The sequence below is a fragment of the Pyxicephalus adspersus genome, chromosome 6 (genome assembly GCF_032062135.1).
Source record: "Pyxicephalus adspersus chromosome 6, UCB_Pads_2.0, whole genome shotgun sequence".
Lineage (NCBI taxonomy): Eukaryota > Metazoa > Chordata > Amphibia > Anura > Pyxicephalidae > Pyxicephalus > Pyxicephalus adspersus.
The window spans coordinates 31,057,017-31,075,139 of NC_092863.1; the positions used below are offsets into that span (position 1 = coordinate 31,057,017).

General features: G+C 41.1%; 1 protein-coding gene across 2 annotated transcripts; it reads left to right on the forward strand.

Annotated features, from left to right (window-relative positions):
- The first annotated feature begins 321 nt into the window (after positions 1-321).
- Positions 322-16,227, forward strand: LOC140333417 (polyadenylate-binding protein 2). 2 transcript variants are annotated; one of them, XM_072415094.1, is made up of 8 exons: positions 7,620-7,667; positions 10,424-10,747; positions 11,049-11,163; positions 13,161-13,228; positions 13,956-14,062; positions 14,609-14,696; positions 15,249-15,397; positions 15,509-16,227. In XM_072415094.1, the coding sequence occupies exons 1-8, from the start codon at positions 7,635-7,637 to the stop codon at positions 15,546-15,548; spliced, it is 924 nt and encodes a 307-aa protein (XP_072271195.1). In that variant the 5' UTR covers positions 7,620-7,634; the 3' UTR covers positions 15,549-16,227. The 2 variants fall into 2 exon arrangements, with proteins under 2 accessions (XP_072271196.1, XP_072271195.1); XM_072415095.1 differs by lacking the exons at positions 7,620-7,667; positions 10,424-10,747; positions 11,049-11,163; ... (3 more) ...; positions 15,249-15,397; positions 15,509-16,227 and adding exons at positions 322-655; positions 1,811-2,236; positions 3,355-4,446.
- Positions 16,228-18,123: the final 1,896 nt, after the last annotated feature.

An 18,123-nucleotide genomic window follows, 5' to 3' on the forward strand; every position in this document is an offset into this window, starting at 1 on the left:
CAGAGGAAGACTTGGTCCCGCCCCTTCACCAGTCCCGCGCACGGGATTGGTGGAGAGTGTGAGGGCGGGGTCACAGCAAGGTGATCTGGGCTGGAGCTAAGGCGAGGGAACGAGGAAGCTGGAGACAAGTTGTTCGCCATGAGATCCTGCGATATAACAACAGAACTGACAGAGAGGCATCGCTCACAGATACGCCTCATACATAGGGGGCCGTGCGAGCCGGAACATGTGGGGGTGACCCTTGGGAGGTGGCAGCTCCGCAGTGGACACGTGGGGAGGGGGGATGACAACAGGCGTGTCAGATGGGGTTCGCACCCAATAGAGTACACTGCTACTTACGGGACGTTTTTACTACTGTCTGCAGGGGTCATTAGTCCTACCGGTACTGCCGGTTGTAGCTGAACACTTTGGTGCCCCTTTAGTCGGCACATTACGGCGCGGAGGCATTTGCTGTCACCAGTGTGAGGAGAGCTGTCCAATGGGAGCAGAGAAAGGCGCGCCTTCCCCTGATGTCATCGGGCGTCGCCAAGACAGAGCCGGAAGTGGTTCCCGTTTTAGACCGGAGAACGGAACGGCAGAACGGGCCGAGGGGGTAGAGAACAGCATGAGAGTAACACCAGCCGTCTCCGGGGAAGCCCCCAGCAGCACATGACTAGTAGGTGGCCTTCGGACACCTGTGCTTCTTATTTCAGGTTATAAAGGCTGACCTGATGTCAGGAGGCTGGGGCCATACAATATGTGACAGCACCGGGGTCACACAACAAGCTGTGCGGGGACACCGCAGGTCACGTGACTCCATAGGCTGGGGCCCTGCAGCTTATCCCTAGGCTGGTGTTAGGGGCCTACAGCCAGTCCTCTGCCATTATGCCAGGCTGGGTATAGAAGAAGCTTATGGATGACTCTGGACTGCTGTATGGGGACATTGTTATAGCATGTGGGAGATATTCATTCCATATCTTTTGATATTCCTTCCATAGACAGCAAGCAGTATGGAAAGTATGCCTGTATATTAAGGTGTATTATATCACAAGATATTTTATATTATAACTCATGAAAGTATTATTATAGTATAAGTTAGATTCCACCTGGTGTAAGATCACCCACTTCCCCTTCTACAAGGAAGGAGACATTATAGCTCCATTCCATAGAAATAATTCATATATATTGTAAAACACAAATCTGCTGATGTTTGTGAAACACGGAGAACAATAAAATAACATCAGCAGCAGTCCACTTGGAATGTAATATGTGTAACTGAAACACAAATGTTTTATGGATTTTAATTGTAATCAATAGTTTTTAGATGAATGTTTTACAGTATATATAAAATTAGTTATTTGGTTTGTAGAAGGGGAAGCGTTGTGGGATGATCCCGGTGGAATCTAACTTTGTTTTGTATCTGCCAGTAATAGTCCACATGGTTACATGCAAAGCAAACAATACCGAAAAGGAATCTTTCATTTTTTATTTGTTTTAAACCTGAAAATGGTTTCACTTTTCTTTCAACCATTCTTTGATCTACGGCATTCACCACTATGAGAATGGTAAGCGCTGTCTGCCAATCTCTGGTGATCAAGCTGATTGATACTTTATAAATGGGATGTAGTATTAAACCCACTATTGAAAATAGTGCTGATCACTAAAAATTGAATAAAAGTGACCATCATGTAAACTGAACACAATTCTGCCGTCATAAAGGTACTTTTTTGGTGATCAGTTTGATCATCACCCTTATGAACAGTCATTTTTTTTTTCTTTTTTGCAACCCCAAAACACTCACCAGTTTGACATGTTTGTGTTTCACTTTCAGAGAGCCTGGATGGCGCAGTCTGACCCAAGATCCCGCCCCCTGGTGGAAGATTTTGTCCAGTACAAGCTGTGTCAACGAGGTTTGGTTGCAGAGCCAGTTGGACCTCCATCGTGTGGTCTGCATTCAGCAATGCGTGCTGCAGGGGATGAATTTGAGGAACGTTTCCGGCAGGCATTCAGTGAAATATCAACACAGATCCATGTGACCCCTGGCACGGCATACACACATTTTGCAGAGGTGGCAGGTGGTTTGTTCCAAGGTGGGGTTAACTGGGGTCGTGTGGTGGCATTCTTTGTGTTTGGAGCAGCACTTTGTGCAGAGTGCGTCAATAAAGAGATGGCTCCGCTTCTACCAAGGATCCAAGACTGGATGGTGACCTTTATTGAGACCAACTTGAGAGACTGGATGCAGAGCAATGGGGGATGGGTGAGAAATTCCAACTTTACTTCTGAATACACATTTACAGTATAAATTTTAGTTTGTCATGGACTGGAATGGGCACTTCAAGGTAAAGTGCTCTTTGGTAAAGGGACTTTTCCACTTTGCCTATGTTAGCAAGCTTTTGTTTACCGAGGGAGGATTTACATTTGTATACAAGTCTATAGGAATGAAACGCCCTCTTGAAGCTGACCAAATGTAGGTCAGAAGAAAGTTAAATGCACTTGTCAACAAATTCTAAATGGGATCAGAATCGTCTTAAACTGATGCAATGGACCAAAGCCCTTGAACACATGCCCTGAGAAAGTCACAAGCTGCTTCAGGTATAAAGAATGGATGGCCAGAAGCAGCAGCACATACCTGAAGCAACTTTCAGTAGTGCCTTTATCCTAATGTTGGGTCATTCTGACAGACCGAGGCGAGTGTAAAAGCATGCGTGGTCTTTCCTGCCCCCCTCACAATCTGTAATACTCAATCACTGTGATACGTTACCTCATCATCCAGTTGTGCAGGAGACCGGAATGGCCAGGCAAAAATGGTCACAGCATTTCCTATCAGAACCCTCGGGCTTTCAGGTGAAATGGTCCGTACTGGGAGCTGCTGGAGGTGGTGCTTTCTAAATATGGGCTTTTCATTGAGGGGATATGGAAGTTCACATTGTTTAGACACAACAGTCTGCATCATGGAACATGTTTTTCACTACCTTCCACTTACTTACCTAATACTCACCAGAGAGGTACAGCACTGTGGACAGCACTGACCGATGTATTGCTCACCTGAGCAATAGATCGGTCAGTGCTGTCCATGCGAGGTAATGTGCAAGGCTTTTCATTGGGGTATTTTGAAGCTAGACCCCAGAAACAGTATCCCCCCTCCCCCAAAAAGGCTGTAAATTAATGTTTTAAAAAAAGATAGGCTGCAATCACCAGGGTGGAGTCATTCTAGGCATCCTATTGATGTTTCCCATAGAGAAGAGGTTTTTTAGAAGAAATTAAAGTTAGGCTTTAATCATTTACTTGTATACATATTTACTTTAAGATGATGCATATCTGCAGCTAGTGACCTGTTCCTAACATTGTAACAGCATCTTACTTTTTCTTTCTCAGAATGGATTCCTGGCTCTGTATGGTGATGGTGCTATAGAAGAAGCAAGAAGACAACGTGAAGGAAATTGGGCCTCCCTGAAAACTGTACTTACTGGGGCAGTGGCTCTTGGGGCTCTCATGACCGTAGGGGCTCTGTTTGCCAGCAAATGACACATAAAGCAACAGACACCAAATGTCCTCTGCAAGCAGTGTGCTTTATCCATGCACAACAAGTGTGTTTGTAGATGAATGCCATTGTTAGAGTATGTGACGGTTCTTGCCTGTGTGCTATGTATGTCTTTGTTTTTTTGTTTTAATATGATGTTGTTTTTTCAGCATACAAGTATGTATTTTGTGTGTCCGACTGCATTGCTGGTATTGTCTGTGTGCTGTTGTTCTGAGTGTGATCATGCATGTCTGCATTCCAGTGTTTTTCTGTGCATGTGTTCTCACTTTGTCTTGCTCTGTGTGAATGTATTGTTTGTATGGCTCTATTATATGATGCTTTGTGTATGGAAGAAAGAACTGTATTGCTTTGTATGCATTTGTGTCTGTGAGCAGTGCTGGTATTTATTGCTTCTTCATGCTGCTGGTGATTTAGTCTAATGAATTTGTAGTAGGAGGGAGCTTCTTTCTCTATATCAGAATCTTCTCCTCTGTGCATTTGAGGGCCGAAAACAAGTATGGGTAGAGCTAACAGTTTTAACACAACAATTTAAAGGAAAGAGAATACAGTAATATTGTATTTAACTAAAATGTCTTCATGTCAACCATCTGCAATTGCTGTTCTTCAATGTAACTGCACAGTCTCTAGTTGTAGCTCTGATAACTAGAAGTCATGCTGTCCCAGTACTCCCTGCAATTGGCATGAGTCGTCTTTTACCACAATCCTTTGCTATCACCTGGTAGTCCACCTCACCTAAAGTAAGCAGCAGACATGAATTAGCTTCCTCTTAATACCTGTATAATAAGGCAGGTCAGAGAGGAGGAGGCTCCTGCACTAACTACCACCTTACACAAGCTGAGATTGGCTTCCCTGTACGGAGAACACTGTTTCAGAGGAGAATGGTTTTAAGTGTTCATCATGCATTAAAGATTCCTTGCCCAATGGTATTCTGGCTTCTATTTTTCCAAAATGCATGGTTTATGTCTATTTTAAATATGTCTAACTTGTACTATAAAGAAAATCATATGTCAGTTACCACTATACGTACATACTGCAATTCTCGGTTGTGTAGAATGCTGAATTCATGCAGGTACACTTACAATAATATTTGGTGTGTGACATCATTAGAAGGAAATGTAAACAAGTGTCAGCCTTACAGCTTTGTAGATTGGCAATAGGACACTAATGTAAAAGGTAAACATGCCATTGCCAGTATTATTGGTAATTTAAATGACACTTATATACACAAGGGTAGCTTTTTTTGTGTGTTAATTCTACTTGGAAGTTTCATTTCAGGGCTGCAGCAATGCCCTGTCCCTTTCCTATCAGTCACTACCAATTTTTATCTTAATTCTGAGAATGGAGTGCTGGTTAAAGGTGAAATAAAGACATTTTAAGGATTAAAAAAAATAAATAAATCTGGCATTTGCTCACAAAATAAATAAAAAAGACTCAGAGAATCTTAGGTACATTAATCACTACTAATTGGTGAGCAGACTGTGTTCTTAAATATATAAAGACTTTTTTAGTGTATGCTTTTGACTCACCCTTTGATGATTTTTGTACTGTTTCCAACACAGTTTTTAACTGTACCAGCTGCCCCCCCATATAAAACAGAAAATAGTGGATAAAGCACAGATGAGTAATGGATGACGCTATTGGAAACTACTGTGCTGCAGTGTTCTCTCCAGCAACTACAATTCATTGGTGGCATCTCCAAATCTTATGAAACTAGCAGTTGCAGGGCAATAGTGCCTTAGATTTACTACAGAAAACAATTATGGGGCTAAACATACAGGAGCTGGGCTGCTGTTTTCAGGGGAATAAAAAAATAAAGGGTTTCTTTCATGGTACCAACATTTACATTTTAAGATGTTGTAAGAATGAAATTATTTTCATGAGTTCAGGTCCACTTTCTATATACCTTGATGTTGAGGAGGCATCAGCCATAATTCTAAGCTTAAGTGGCCCAGTACTCACTGTATGATAATAGAGCTATGGTTGGGGGAAAAAATATTGCAATGTAATTATATGAAATAAGCCAAATATAGAATGATGCTATTCAAATAATGAGAAAAAGATGAGTGCTGAAAACACAAGTTACAATGCGGATGCTATTAGATGTACTAGTCTATGAACTTCATATTGTATGCAGGCTATACATAAACATAAAAATGTCAAAACTTTACTCCTGTTACATATGTGTTCCTTATGTGCCATTTTTGTTGGTGTAGGATGGTAATGCTACACTGATCTACTTTAGAGTAACCTTGACATTTGTCTTTGTAGATAGATAGTTGGCATTGGTTTAACCTGGCGGTATTCCCAAGTGTGACTCGGGGTTAATTTTGGTAACCCCAAACCACACTCAGGGTGGCATTGTAAAGAGCTTACCTGGTCCCCACGAGCCCGCGGCGTCCTCTGGCGATGCCCATCCAGCTACTGTTTCCTTGGCGTGATCAATGGGACATCTGAGTGTAAGGCAGCGGTGCGCTGCAGGGTGTGACTTGAAATTTAAACAGATTACTTCTCTAGAACTGCCACCACTTTGGAATCCTCTTCCTTGTTCTCTTCGGCTTGCTTATACTTCCCTGTGATCACTAACTATACTTGATCTCTATACTTACCTGATTTAATTTCAAGTTTTTTTTTTTTTAGAATTGTAATACCTATAATTTATTGCATAAATCTTCTTGTTACATTTGCTTGACATATTTTTAGTAAGCTGAGAACTGTTTAAACCTAAGATTAACAGGCCTACAATATAAAACAACAAATTTTCATGCAAAACAATGTACCGCTTTGACATTAAAAAATACAGACTTAACCAGACTTCCAGGGAGGTTAAAGGGCACCATAATTTTTGTGACTGCACTGTTTTACTGGGCTTCTGGCCTCTGGATGTAGCTACGGAAAACAAACACAAATGGAGCCGAGATCCCAACATTGCAAAAGTTGTTCAGAGTATTCTGAAATGCTCCCAGACATGAAGTGTGAAGTTAGGCATTTTCCCCAATATACACTTTTGGAAAGAACTAAAACGTGCAATGCGGCACTATGTTAACAAGCCCTAAGAATCAAAAATGCACTGGGAAATTGTATTGGTGAAACTTGGGATAGCTTAGCAGACAGTGCAGCAGTATGGATCCCTGAGGCAACTCTCACTAGGGCTTTTGCAGCCTGAAATCCTTTGTAAACATTAGCAGGTTATCCACCTCTCATTGGTCAATCATATCAATGCACCAATACACATGTCCATGGTCTGTGGTTGAGGAAAAGTGTTGTGCTTTCAGAAAATGTGGAAAGTTGTTTATCCACCCTGCATTGAATGGATGAACACCCGGGAGAAATCCAGTGGTGTAACTGGCTGGCCTATTCTAGATGCTATGTTGCAAAAGGTTTAGAAGACTTTAACCTCAACCCATCAAAAAAAAAAAAAAAAGGCACCATAGTTGTAGCCTTCATGAGCTCACACAAAACGAGGTGATCAGAGTATAGTTATTTGTCCCAGAAGAGCAGTTTCAGTGTGCTATGGTAAACTGTATGTGTAGCCACACTGTGGAAAAGGCTTAACACTAACTAGAACCTGACCCTACACACCAGAATTTAGACAGATTAAAGACATTTTGGGTTCTAATGAAAAACGGAATCTGACATTTCCTGGTGGGAATTAATTACTGCCATTGAAACATGGGCATGCAAAATTTCAACCAGGGAATGTCAGATTTCCTGTTTAATAAATAGAACTCTATCAATCTACACTAAAAAAAGAAAGCTTAGTTTAAATTATTGGAGACTTCGGCATACTTCTGCACCTTCGCCCACTGCACAATATAAGTATAAGCTCCTAAAAGCACATTTTCCCCTACATGCTGGGAATTTTCTTTATTCATTTTTTTTTATTTTAGCAAGGCTTCGGCATTGGATTATTTGGTTGCAGAGGTGGTGCTAATCATGCTAACCATGGCTTGTTCCGTAATGTCTTCCATAGATGAAGCCATCTTGGATGCATGACAGAGCTGCCTTCTGTTGACTGATGATCTGACAACTTGTGAGGGGATAATCAAGGATCAGAAATAGTGGATAAAGCACAGATCCACAAAATAGATGAACCAGAGGTTTGAAGGCTATTGCAATGCAATTTTCTCAGCTGGACTGCTGTTTTCAGGTGAATAGAAAAAGGTATTTCTCTTTCAGGGTACCGAAATTTACATTTTCAGGTGTTACATATGAGAAAGAAGTTATTTCCATTGAGTTCAGGTCCATGTTCTATTTACCTTGATGATGAGGAGGTAGGAAACCCCCAGTCAGAATTCTAAGCTTAAGTCTCCCAGTACTCACTGAATGATAATAGAGCTATGGAAGGCAAGACAGAGTTTGGATAATAAACGCTGGATTGTTTACAGTAATATTGAATTTTTTTATGAGTCCTCAGACCTAGCATATGACAGCTTGATCTGTGTTCCTCCATACCTGTAAGTTTTGTATATCATGGACAGCAACAGAAAAGAAAGGAACGGGTAAATTCTGCTAGGGCAATTATAAGGAGAGAACACAGACACACCCCTGTTCTGAATGGCAAGTTACTGTTAAAAAAAAGATGATTTTACACTACAGGTACTCCCCGGGTTACATACATGATAGGGACTGTAGGTTTGTTCTTAAGTTGAGTTTGTATGTAAGTGGGGACATTATTTTAATAAATGCAATTAGGACAGATGTTTGTCTCAACATTATTAGGCAGCTTGGTGTCAGTTACTGTATAAAATCCTCCCTGTGAGTTGATCACAAACAAAGCAAAACAAAAACTTTATGGAGCCTAGACATTCATGAACTTCTGGAGCAAGCTGTGCTTTGATTTGCAAAAAGAAACAACTGTAGAGTTTGTCTTGGTCGTTAAAGAGTTACAAGATGCTGCAGAAGAGCTTAGTCCTTAATATCACAACCTCAGCTGTGTTTAGCAAAAGATTTCTTCTGCAAGTCATGCAAACTGTCTCCTCCCCAATCAAGCCTCCATGAGCAAGCAGGGAAGACCTGTTCCTATGTTGGATGTCCTTAACTTGGGGACTACCTGTAATTCATAACCTTTGTAGCTATATTTCTAGGCTTTGTGTGTGTCTCAGATACAGAAGCAAGTCAATCACATGGTGCTTTTATGGAGAAATTACCTGCATGTGAGTTCAGTTTGGAGACCTTTTAGGAACTCAGTGAAAACCCAGACTTCCATGGTAGGGGATGATGGTCATGCTTTTCCTGCCTTTCAGCAAGCAGCGTTTGCATTATCAGATGCAGACATTCCTATACAAAAACAACAGGCTTTAGAAACCTAAATTAGTTTACTGCTTAGGATGTTTAAAATTTTTTTTACTGTTTGGGGACAAGGTGATATTGATGTGAAAAAGTATGCAGAGTCTTTTCCTACAGCAATGGCTTTATTTTGTATTGAGGAATCCCTCACTATGGGCATCTGCAGCCTGGAATGCTTTGTTCATGTTAGAAGTTTTCTCCCCTATTTATGTGAGTGCACAGTTACAAGAGTATGCATCTGTGATTGAAGAAAAGATTGCATTGTTTTTTTGGGGGAAAGGAGTGTTAGTGTACACATATGCAATAATTGTCATTAGAAATTATCTTTCATGATCCTTTCCAATGACTAACGACTGCATGATGCATGAAGGAGTGATGTACATACAGCACCGCTCTGCTCCATGGAGAGGGGAGGGGGGAGAATGACGGAGTGGCACCCCGCTGTGCTCTCTCCTTTTCACTTGCATTATGATCGTTCTTCGTCCATGGATCCGCCAGGACGGTTGTTGGGACGATGGACGACGTGCGCTGTACACACGCCAGATTTTAGTCTGATATTGGCCCTGAGACGATTATCGGACGAGAACAATTACACGTGTCTACGTAGCCTTACCCATGCTGCATTGAATAAACAATTGGGTTTAAATCTATTGTTACTACTTTGCCTACCTCTTAGATTATACATTTTTTTTGGCCAGGTCCTCCCCTCCTTATTGTTTAAGTCTGTCTGCCTTTTACAACAGCTGCTTAGTATGTTGGTGTTTTATCATTACTTTTTATTAATATTAAAATCGGTGGGAAAACTGACTGACGTATGACCAGTTCTAGGCTCCTTGCTGCAAAACATTGAGAAGATTTTTACTCGCCCAAACCCAACAAAACAGCCACCATAGTTGTAGCCATGAGCTGATAGAAAACAGATCAGAATTTACCCAAAAAGGCCCTGAGATTGGCGAGAATGCCAGGCAATAGCAAACATCTGCCCCAGGGCAAATCTACCCCCAAAGGTGAAAATTCACTGCTCACCCCTAGGGTAACATGTCTCCCCATCCTTTTCTTCCTGAAACATCCATTTTTATGCCCCAAAGTGACACCAGTCCTGTATATTCACTGCCCCCACCCCAACCTATCTCTGCACCCTCCAGCCATTCCCTCTTCACCTCCTAGTCAGGGTTTATTTAAATTCGGTGTAAGCATGGAAACCTATTTCTGTACTGCTAGTATACAGTATCTGCTATATTTCACATTTGGCTTATGAAAAAAGAGAAAAGTAATTGTTAAACCTTGTAATAAGTGACAGCCCCCTAAGTCTTCCTATAACAACCAGCCATGGAACCCGCCCCGTTCCTAGCTGTCTCCCCGCCCACCCGAAGGGGAAGTACACGCCCCCCAGCCCCACACGCAGAGGCGGGAAGCGTGTACTACGCATGCTCAGAAAACACCCAATCCTATTACACCGGATGGGCGGGCCTTCTAGCTGGCGCCTGTGGAAACAATAAACTACGTATGAACCAATCATCAGCTAGTGTAGTATGACTGATAGTACCGAGTACCAATCCAATTTCTTGCTTTTTATAAGGGTTAGCTGTGTAACTGATTGCTATATCTCTTCTCAAGATGGCGGCGGTGTCCTCAGCAGCGGGGCTGCGTGGAGCAGATTACGAGAATGGGCTTCGTGGCGTGACTGGCACGGCCGGTGCAGGCCAGGATCCCGGGGAGGACGAGCCTATGGGCCGCGGAGGGATGGACCTAGATTTGGAGTTGCTGGGCCCAGGCAGAAGAAGCCGGCGGATAGGTGGTAGAGTTGGCACTGGAAGGAGGTCGGGAGGACGAGGAAGCACAGGGAGTGGAGGCGCCGGGGGCCTGGAGGAACTGGAGGAGGAAGAGCTAGAGGAGGAAGAACCCGGAGAACTTAGCGGAGATCCGGCAATCGAGGACCCGGTAAGAGCTGAGGACAGGAGGGGATCGGAGGTCCGTGGAGGCCGCAGCGTGCTGTGTACACAGCCAGCACCATAACTATTACATGGAGGGATCCATAGGATGGACATTACATGGGGAGATCCATAGGATGGACATTACATGGGGAGATCCATAGGATGGACATTACATGGGGAGATCCATAGGATGGGACATTACTACGTGGAGGGGGATCCCCAGGATGGGGGACAGTACGTGGAGGGGGATCCCCAGGATGGGACAGTACGTGGAGGCTGGACCTAATTTAATTTTATATCTCATTTAGGAGCTGGAAGCAATCAAAGCTCGTGTTCGGGAAATGGAAGAGGAAGCTGAGAAATTAAAGGAGATGCAGAATGAGGTAGAGAAACAAATGAACATGAGCCCTCCTCCAGGCAATGGTAAGCATCCATATTGTGCCTTTTAAATATGCTTTTTATCTTTCCAGGCCATCGCTTGAATCCAGGGTTCTCACCAGGATTTTTTAAATGGGTGGGAAGAAGTTGTAGACGGGTGTTCAAACAATGGTCAGGGCAACCATTTTGGTTCATGTGGCCATAGGAACCCAGTAACCCCTATTATTCTGTCAGCTTTCTACCACTCCCTATACTTCAACTTTCTAATCCCCACCCCCTTAATATGCCCCATTTTGCTATTGTTTTTATATTATGCCCCAACTCTCTAAGGCCATGTATTGTGACCCAACTCTTCAGTAACCACACACAAACAGCTGGGTGATGCACCTAGTTAAAAAAAGGTCTGGGAAGAATACTAGAATGTCATGGTCAGACTTCAAGTTGCAAATTGTTGCACTGGGCATCTTGCAAGCTCTGCATCCAGATCAGGAAATTCATACATTGCATTTTGTTTCCCTGGAACCTCTGCCAGCAGAATGGACAGGCTGCTGCTCACATGAGAGTTTGCTATGGGTCAGATCATTAACTAGTCATGCTGAGACCTGCAGGGGGAGCCAGAAATCCTGTGCATTTCCCAGCATATAACATCTTGCCAGATACTTGGCTCATGCACAAAGTTGCATGCAAAGTTGGTTCTTAAAGAGCAGTGTTTGCAGAATTCAAAACAGATGGCTGTGAGAAGATGTGAACTGCTTTCTGCCACCCTGTTCCCAATTTTATGTAAAATCTTTACATTTACAGCCTGTTACCATTCCTGGGCACCAAAGTAGATGCTAGTAAGTGCTTGGGCAAAAAAATGCAACTTTTTACCATTAGCCTAAATAATTACACTGACTACATTATTACACCCCTGATTTCACTCTTTACACAATACGTGAACACGATGGAAAAATGGGACATGCTAAAGGGGGGAGCATTAGAAAGTTAAAATAAAATATAGTGACATAGTAGTTAGGTTGAAAAAAAGTAATCTATAGTAGTTGCTATAACTACTTCTCGAGGGAGCCAATTCCACATTTTCACAGATCTTACAGTGAAGAATTCCTTCCATATCCGGAGCCTAAACTTCTTTTCCTCCAGACGCAGAGTGCCCTCTTGTTCTTTGTAATGATCTCAAAGATGGGGAAGAGAGTTTTCTATATGGACCGTTTATATATTTATACAGGATGATCATATCCCCCCTTAAGGGAGAATAGGTTCAGTTTAGCTAATCTCTCCTCATAGCTGAGCTCCTCCATTCCTTTTATTAGTTTAGTTGCCGTTCTCTGCATTCTCTCCAATTCCACAATGTCCTTTTTGTGAACTGGTGCCCAAAACTGGACTGCATATTCCAGATGTGGTCTGACCAATGCTTTGTACAGGGGCAGGATTATGTCTCCATCTCTGCAGTCTATTCCTTCTTTTAATACAGAAAGTACTTTACTAGCTTTAGATATTGCAGCTTGGCATTGCATGCTGGTATTAAGTCCATGATCTACCAGAACCCCCAGACCCCTAACAGCATGCATGTTAGCTCCCAAGTGCAAAATTTTACATTTATCTATAATAAATGTCATTTGCCACTTGGCTGCCCAATCAAACAATACATCCAGGTCTGCTTGTAGATTATAGACATCCTGTATGGACTTAATTCCATTACATATTTTGGTGTCATCTGCAAACACAGAAATGGTACTTTTACTCCTAAACTCTATATCATTTATAAAGATGTCAAACAGTAAAGGGACTGGTTGAAAACGAACACCATTATACAGGTTTTGGGACAGCTATGACACAAATCACTGAGAGCACTAAACTTGTGTTGCCTTTGAACCCGGCCAATAAATATTTTAGGTAGAACACATGCATGCACCAAGTCCCATTTTGATGTAATATACTGTATATTGGGATGCAGCATATTTGCACCTGTGTTTAAATCCAAAGCGATTGTGTTTTTTTTTTTTTTTTTTTGTTGTTTTTAAGAAGATTTTTTTTTTACCCAGCTGGTCCTGTAATTATGTCAATAGAAGAAAAAATGGAAGCAGACGCTCGATCAATATATGTTGGAAATGTAAGTTTTTTTAAAAAAAAAAAAAAATACCCACAAATATCAATACGATGTGTAGTTTATTTTTTTGTCAGGTGCAGTAAAATGAATACCCAGCTTATTCTTGTATTATCCAGCTTATTAGTTGTATTATCACTGAGGTTATCACTATATTAAAAAAAAAACTAACTTTAGAGTGCAGAGGAGGTTTTTCCTTTTCCTTCTCTTAATAAAGTGGTGCTAGCTTTTCTTAAAAGCCCTTATGCATAATAATGACTTCACAGCAAAGCAATATTTGTGTATTGAGAAGTGGGTTAGAATCTGAAATAATGGTCACACGTCCAGTAACACAACAATAAGCTGTGTAATGCCTATAGGAAGAATGAACAAAAAGTTACCATTACAGTGGATCTGTTTTATGTGCTGATCTTATTTGTCTACTGTTGTGCATTTTTGCTGGTACCATACCACAAACATTCAGGGCTATGCCTTAAAGCACTTAATTTTTGTTAATTTTAATAGGATAAAAGTAACACGTTGCAGGCCTGGTGATTTTGAAGATTTCTACAAAGCACTAATAGGAGAGAATAAATCTTCCAGAAGTAGTAGCTGTGTTTTGACGTACACAATCTAGGGGCTTTTCAAAATCAAAAAACAGACAAAGAAAAAGTATACTGTAAATGTGACATATTTAGCCAGCAGGAATATCCTCCTGTTTTCAATGCTTTAATTTTTATATGCTTTTGTGCAGGTCGATTATGGAGCAACAGCAGAAGAGTTAGAGGCCCATTTCCATGGTTGTGGTTCTGTGAATAGAGTAACCATTCTCTGTGACAAATACACGGGTCACCCTAAGGGGTAAGTGTGAAAATTGGCTGAAGTTTGCATTGAACATGTCATTGGTTGTATTGGGTTACATGTTGATCTAGCCTGGATGTCATGATGCCTGTGGAAATTGATTAGATCATGATGGGAACATAAGACTAGTGCAAAGAGCAAGCTCATCCTGGTTTATATCGCGGTCGGCCTTCAGTCAGTCAGTCGGCCGGCCACTTTACTCCCTGTTCTGATTCAGTGTGGCGTCCAGTTACAAAAAAATAAAACATTTTTTCTTTCCTCAAGCTAGTAACAATTAGACTGGTAATGGTTCTGTTCCTCAGCAAAGTGCTATTTGATCAATATGAGTTTCTGACCTTCCTTTGGCCAGCTGTAATAATGACTGAGAAGAAAAAGGGGTGGGGTGATGTATTTGGTGAGGTTTGACAAATAATGAATGTAAAGTGACTTCAGAACTGCTGGCTTGTATTTTTTTCCATAGACATAGCATATTGTGGATCTGTAATTTGTATTTTTCTAATATACAGTATGCAGACCTTTTATCTTGATTATGTTCTGTTTCCACAGGTTTGCATACATTGAATTTTCTGATAAAGAATCTGTCAGGACATCAATGGCCCTTGATGAGTCTCTGTTTAGAGGCCGACAGATAAAAGTAAGGCACCTACTTTACATGAACCTATGCGCGTTCTAAAAGCATTCTTTAAATCTTTTGCTTTGTAAAATTTCCTATACACTACATATACTATACGTGTGTTTGCTGGGCGTTTCTGTGGCAAGTCTTCCGTTCTTTAGTAGTTATTACAGGTTATACAGATGTTTAGGCCTTTTAAATAGAGTAGTTTCTTGTGAGGACCAGGTGAGCCACACTCGGGATTACCGCCAAGGGTGAGAATGAGCTTGGTGACTTTAGTACCCAGTATTAGGAAATGTGCCATCAGTGTTTTGTTAACATGCCCAAAATTGTGTTGGACGCCATTGGTTAGATGTTTCCATTATAGTTCTTGGCCTTTATCAAGCCTTTGGATGTTGCTACTCTCATCTCATCTGAAATAAATGAAAGATACTGTAAGAGGAGGCCACTTTAAGTTAGGCAGAGAGATGTCAACATTAGAATCCCAGAGATGTAAAGCAGTGGCTTCCATTCTCCACCAAAATCAAAAATAGCATTTTTTTTTTTCACCCTTCTAATGTATTGTTTTCACAGGTGGTTCCCAAAAGGACTAACAGACCTGGCATTAGCACAACAGACAGAGGTTTTCCACGTGCAAGATTCAGAGCTAGAGCATCCTCCTACAGTTCCCGTTCCAGATTCTACAGCGGCTTTCCTTCAAGACCCAGAGGACGCGTATTCAGGTCTGGCGGCTAATCACTACAGGAAGCCTTGGGAGTCCTGTTGATGGGTGTTGGGATATTTTGTCATGACAGCAAATTTCTGTCTGCTTACACTAAGCTTGTCTTTTTCAGGGGTCGGGCTCGCGTGACATCATGGTATTCTCCTTACTAAAAATATAACTTTAGGAAGACCTGAGAGGCAAAAACACAAAAAAAAAGAAAAAAAAAAAAAAAGAAGACTGGAATGAAATTTAAGAGTTTATTAAAACAGGGTCCCCTGTGGACCATTCTTTACTCTTGTACTTACATACCCCATGTTCCTCCGATGTCTCAAGATGGGTGTGGTAGGCCAGGCTTCTGATGGTTATTGTATGTTGGGGGGAAATAGGCATGACCTAATTAGTGTTGAGTGTATGACTTGTCCTTGGGGGTATTCTGGGGTGTGCTGACTGTTTATGTGCAGGATACCTGGTAATGTGTATACTGAATGGTTCCCAGGCTAGTGTGTATACAGCTGTGAGGGGGAGGGGGGGGGGAAGTGATGTCTGCTAAACATCCTGCTGTTTTTCTTTTCTTTTTCTTTTTTTTGCGTGTTTTTATCTTTGCAGGTATCTTTCTGTGGGAGAAGCTTGTTTCCCGGAGAGAGTCGTCTGCCCCTCACAAAAACAGCCTTTTCTTTAGTTTTATTCTAGCTCAGATTCCTGCATAGTGCTGGAAGACACACGCTGAGCATCTTTTGTGTTTTAGATTGTTCCTTTTTATTTTATTTTTTTTCTTTCGAGAATTTTTTTTATAGTGCCAGGCAGGGAAAGGAGAAAAATAATAATAATAAAAAAAAATGATAATATGTATTTTTTTTTTGTCTAGGGTTTTTTTTTTTCTATGAAATTGAACATGTGCAACATATGTAATAAGAGTTTCTCTACTCAAACTGGTCATTTCAATTGTGAAGTTCCATTGATTGTATGTGGTTGCTATGAGGTCCAAATCACTCATACTTGAGACAGAGCTGTTAATGGCCTTTACAGGCAGTCCTACCTAAAACTGGTTTATTTTTAAACATTTGAAAAAGTAACTCGGCTTAATAGTGTGGTGTGCAATCTAATTGAAGAAAAGTGTTCTAGAAGTTTAAACACCATGCAGGCATAACAGGGAATGGCTTCTCTTTTTCAAGGTAGTAACGGTCTTTGAGCTGCAGTCCTAACATGAAGCTGAAGAGAGGGCAGTGACTGGTGTAAAGTTTGCAATGGACATTGTGTGGTCACATGACAGCACAGTTCAGCTGCCTTTTTTTTTTTTTTTGCTCTATTTGTTTAGGGCTAAAAACTAATATGGTGGGCACAGGCAGAGGAGTTTGTTATTGACACCTCCATACCTGGCTTATTAGTGGAAAAATAGATCAAATATATATGTACATAACTGAGTGCCCTAGTAGGACCCTGAAGAGTTCAGAAACCTTGGTGTCCTCCGCTATTTTATCGCTGGTAAAAGCTACACCTGCATACATTTTCAAATCAAATTCCTTATTGCATGGTTATAGATTATCACATTTCAATTTCAGCTCAGATTTTAGTTTGGCATGGATTAAGGTATCAGATGAGGATGGTGGGAGTGGCTGGCCTTTGGGTACACAAAAATAAATTTAATGCCCAGGATCGTGACAACCATTTACACCCTCATCTATGTAATTTTGAAGTTGTAACACCTATGCTGATTTCTGACCCTGAAGATGAGACGGGATTACAGTGTGATTCAACAAATTTCACTTCAACTGGTCTTGGAAAATCAACATCTGCAGTGTTACGTTCCATGGTGATTGGATTAAGTGTGCTGTGAATATAAATGTTGGGTTGTTTCCTACAAATGTAGAACTGATTGAAAACCTTACACTGCTAAACAGAGTTTTTTTTTTTTTTTTTAATGGACATAAAGGCCTTAGTATTATCCTGTAATTTTTAGGGTTAATGATTGCACTATTTTTAGGGTGATCACTTCTGTATCTGTCCACCCAGTGTAAGGTCACTGGGCATTTGGGATAAAGATGCAGAAAAGTTTGGGAATATGACCTTGGTTGGTGGACCTGAAGCCAATTTGTAAATCTGTTTTGATATAAGTTTTCTTATGTTGACCGATGATGCCAGAGGTTTTGCCAGCCTGTACATCTATAGAAATGTATCATGTAATTTAGAATAAAGAACCAAGCACAGGTCATATTGTGCCAAATATTGCAATTCCAATATATAGAAATCTACCAAGTCTGTGAAACATTGTAAATGTCCCATGCAGCAGATGGCTGAATTATTATGCCAATGGATTGTCTTGTGCCAACTTTTAACCAACGTCTGTGGGTGTGTTCAATGCTTTTTTATTTTTCCCAAGACCTTACTCCTGCCAGTTATATCTGCAAAGACTTAGGAATGATTTGTGTATTCAACAGGGTCAATCAGGGCCAAATGTTGTTACAGGAAAAAGGTTGGATTTTTTTCCCCCCACACATAATCTAGAACTGGATTTATTGATCCTAAAACCAAAATGTTTTATAGTTCAAGATAAAGTGAGCTGGATTATGTCATATTTCATTGCTGTGTCCCCAATGGAAAATACTGGTTATTATGATGAAAATTCTATAGTTAAAGCGTACCTAAACATAGAAATTTCACTTTACATAAAAGGGTAAACAGAATTTTTACTCTACAGCAAAGGGTAGAACACAAACTCTTGGTCGCCTAGGCCAGGGGTGTCCAAGC

Bases quoted from the DNA above. Each gene is read 5' to 3' on its own strand.
- LOC140333417 (XM_072415094.1), top strand. From the start codon at position 7,635: ATGCAATTTTCTCAGCTGGACTGCTGTTTTCAG. The intron at 13,229-13,955 runs GTAAGTTTTTTT...GCTTTTGTGCAG, and splicing joins GATCAATATATGTTGGAAAT to GTCGATTATGGAGCAACAGC. The intron at 14,697-15,248 runs GTAAGGCACCTA...TTGTTTTCACAG, and splicing joins TTAGAGGCCGACAGATAAAA to GTGGTTCCCAAAAGGACTAA.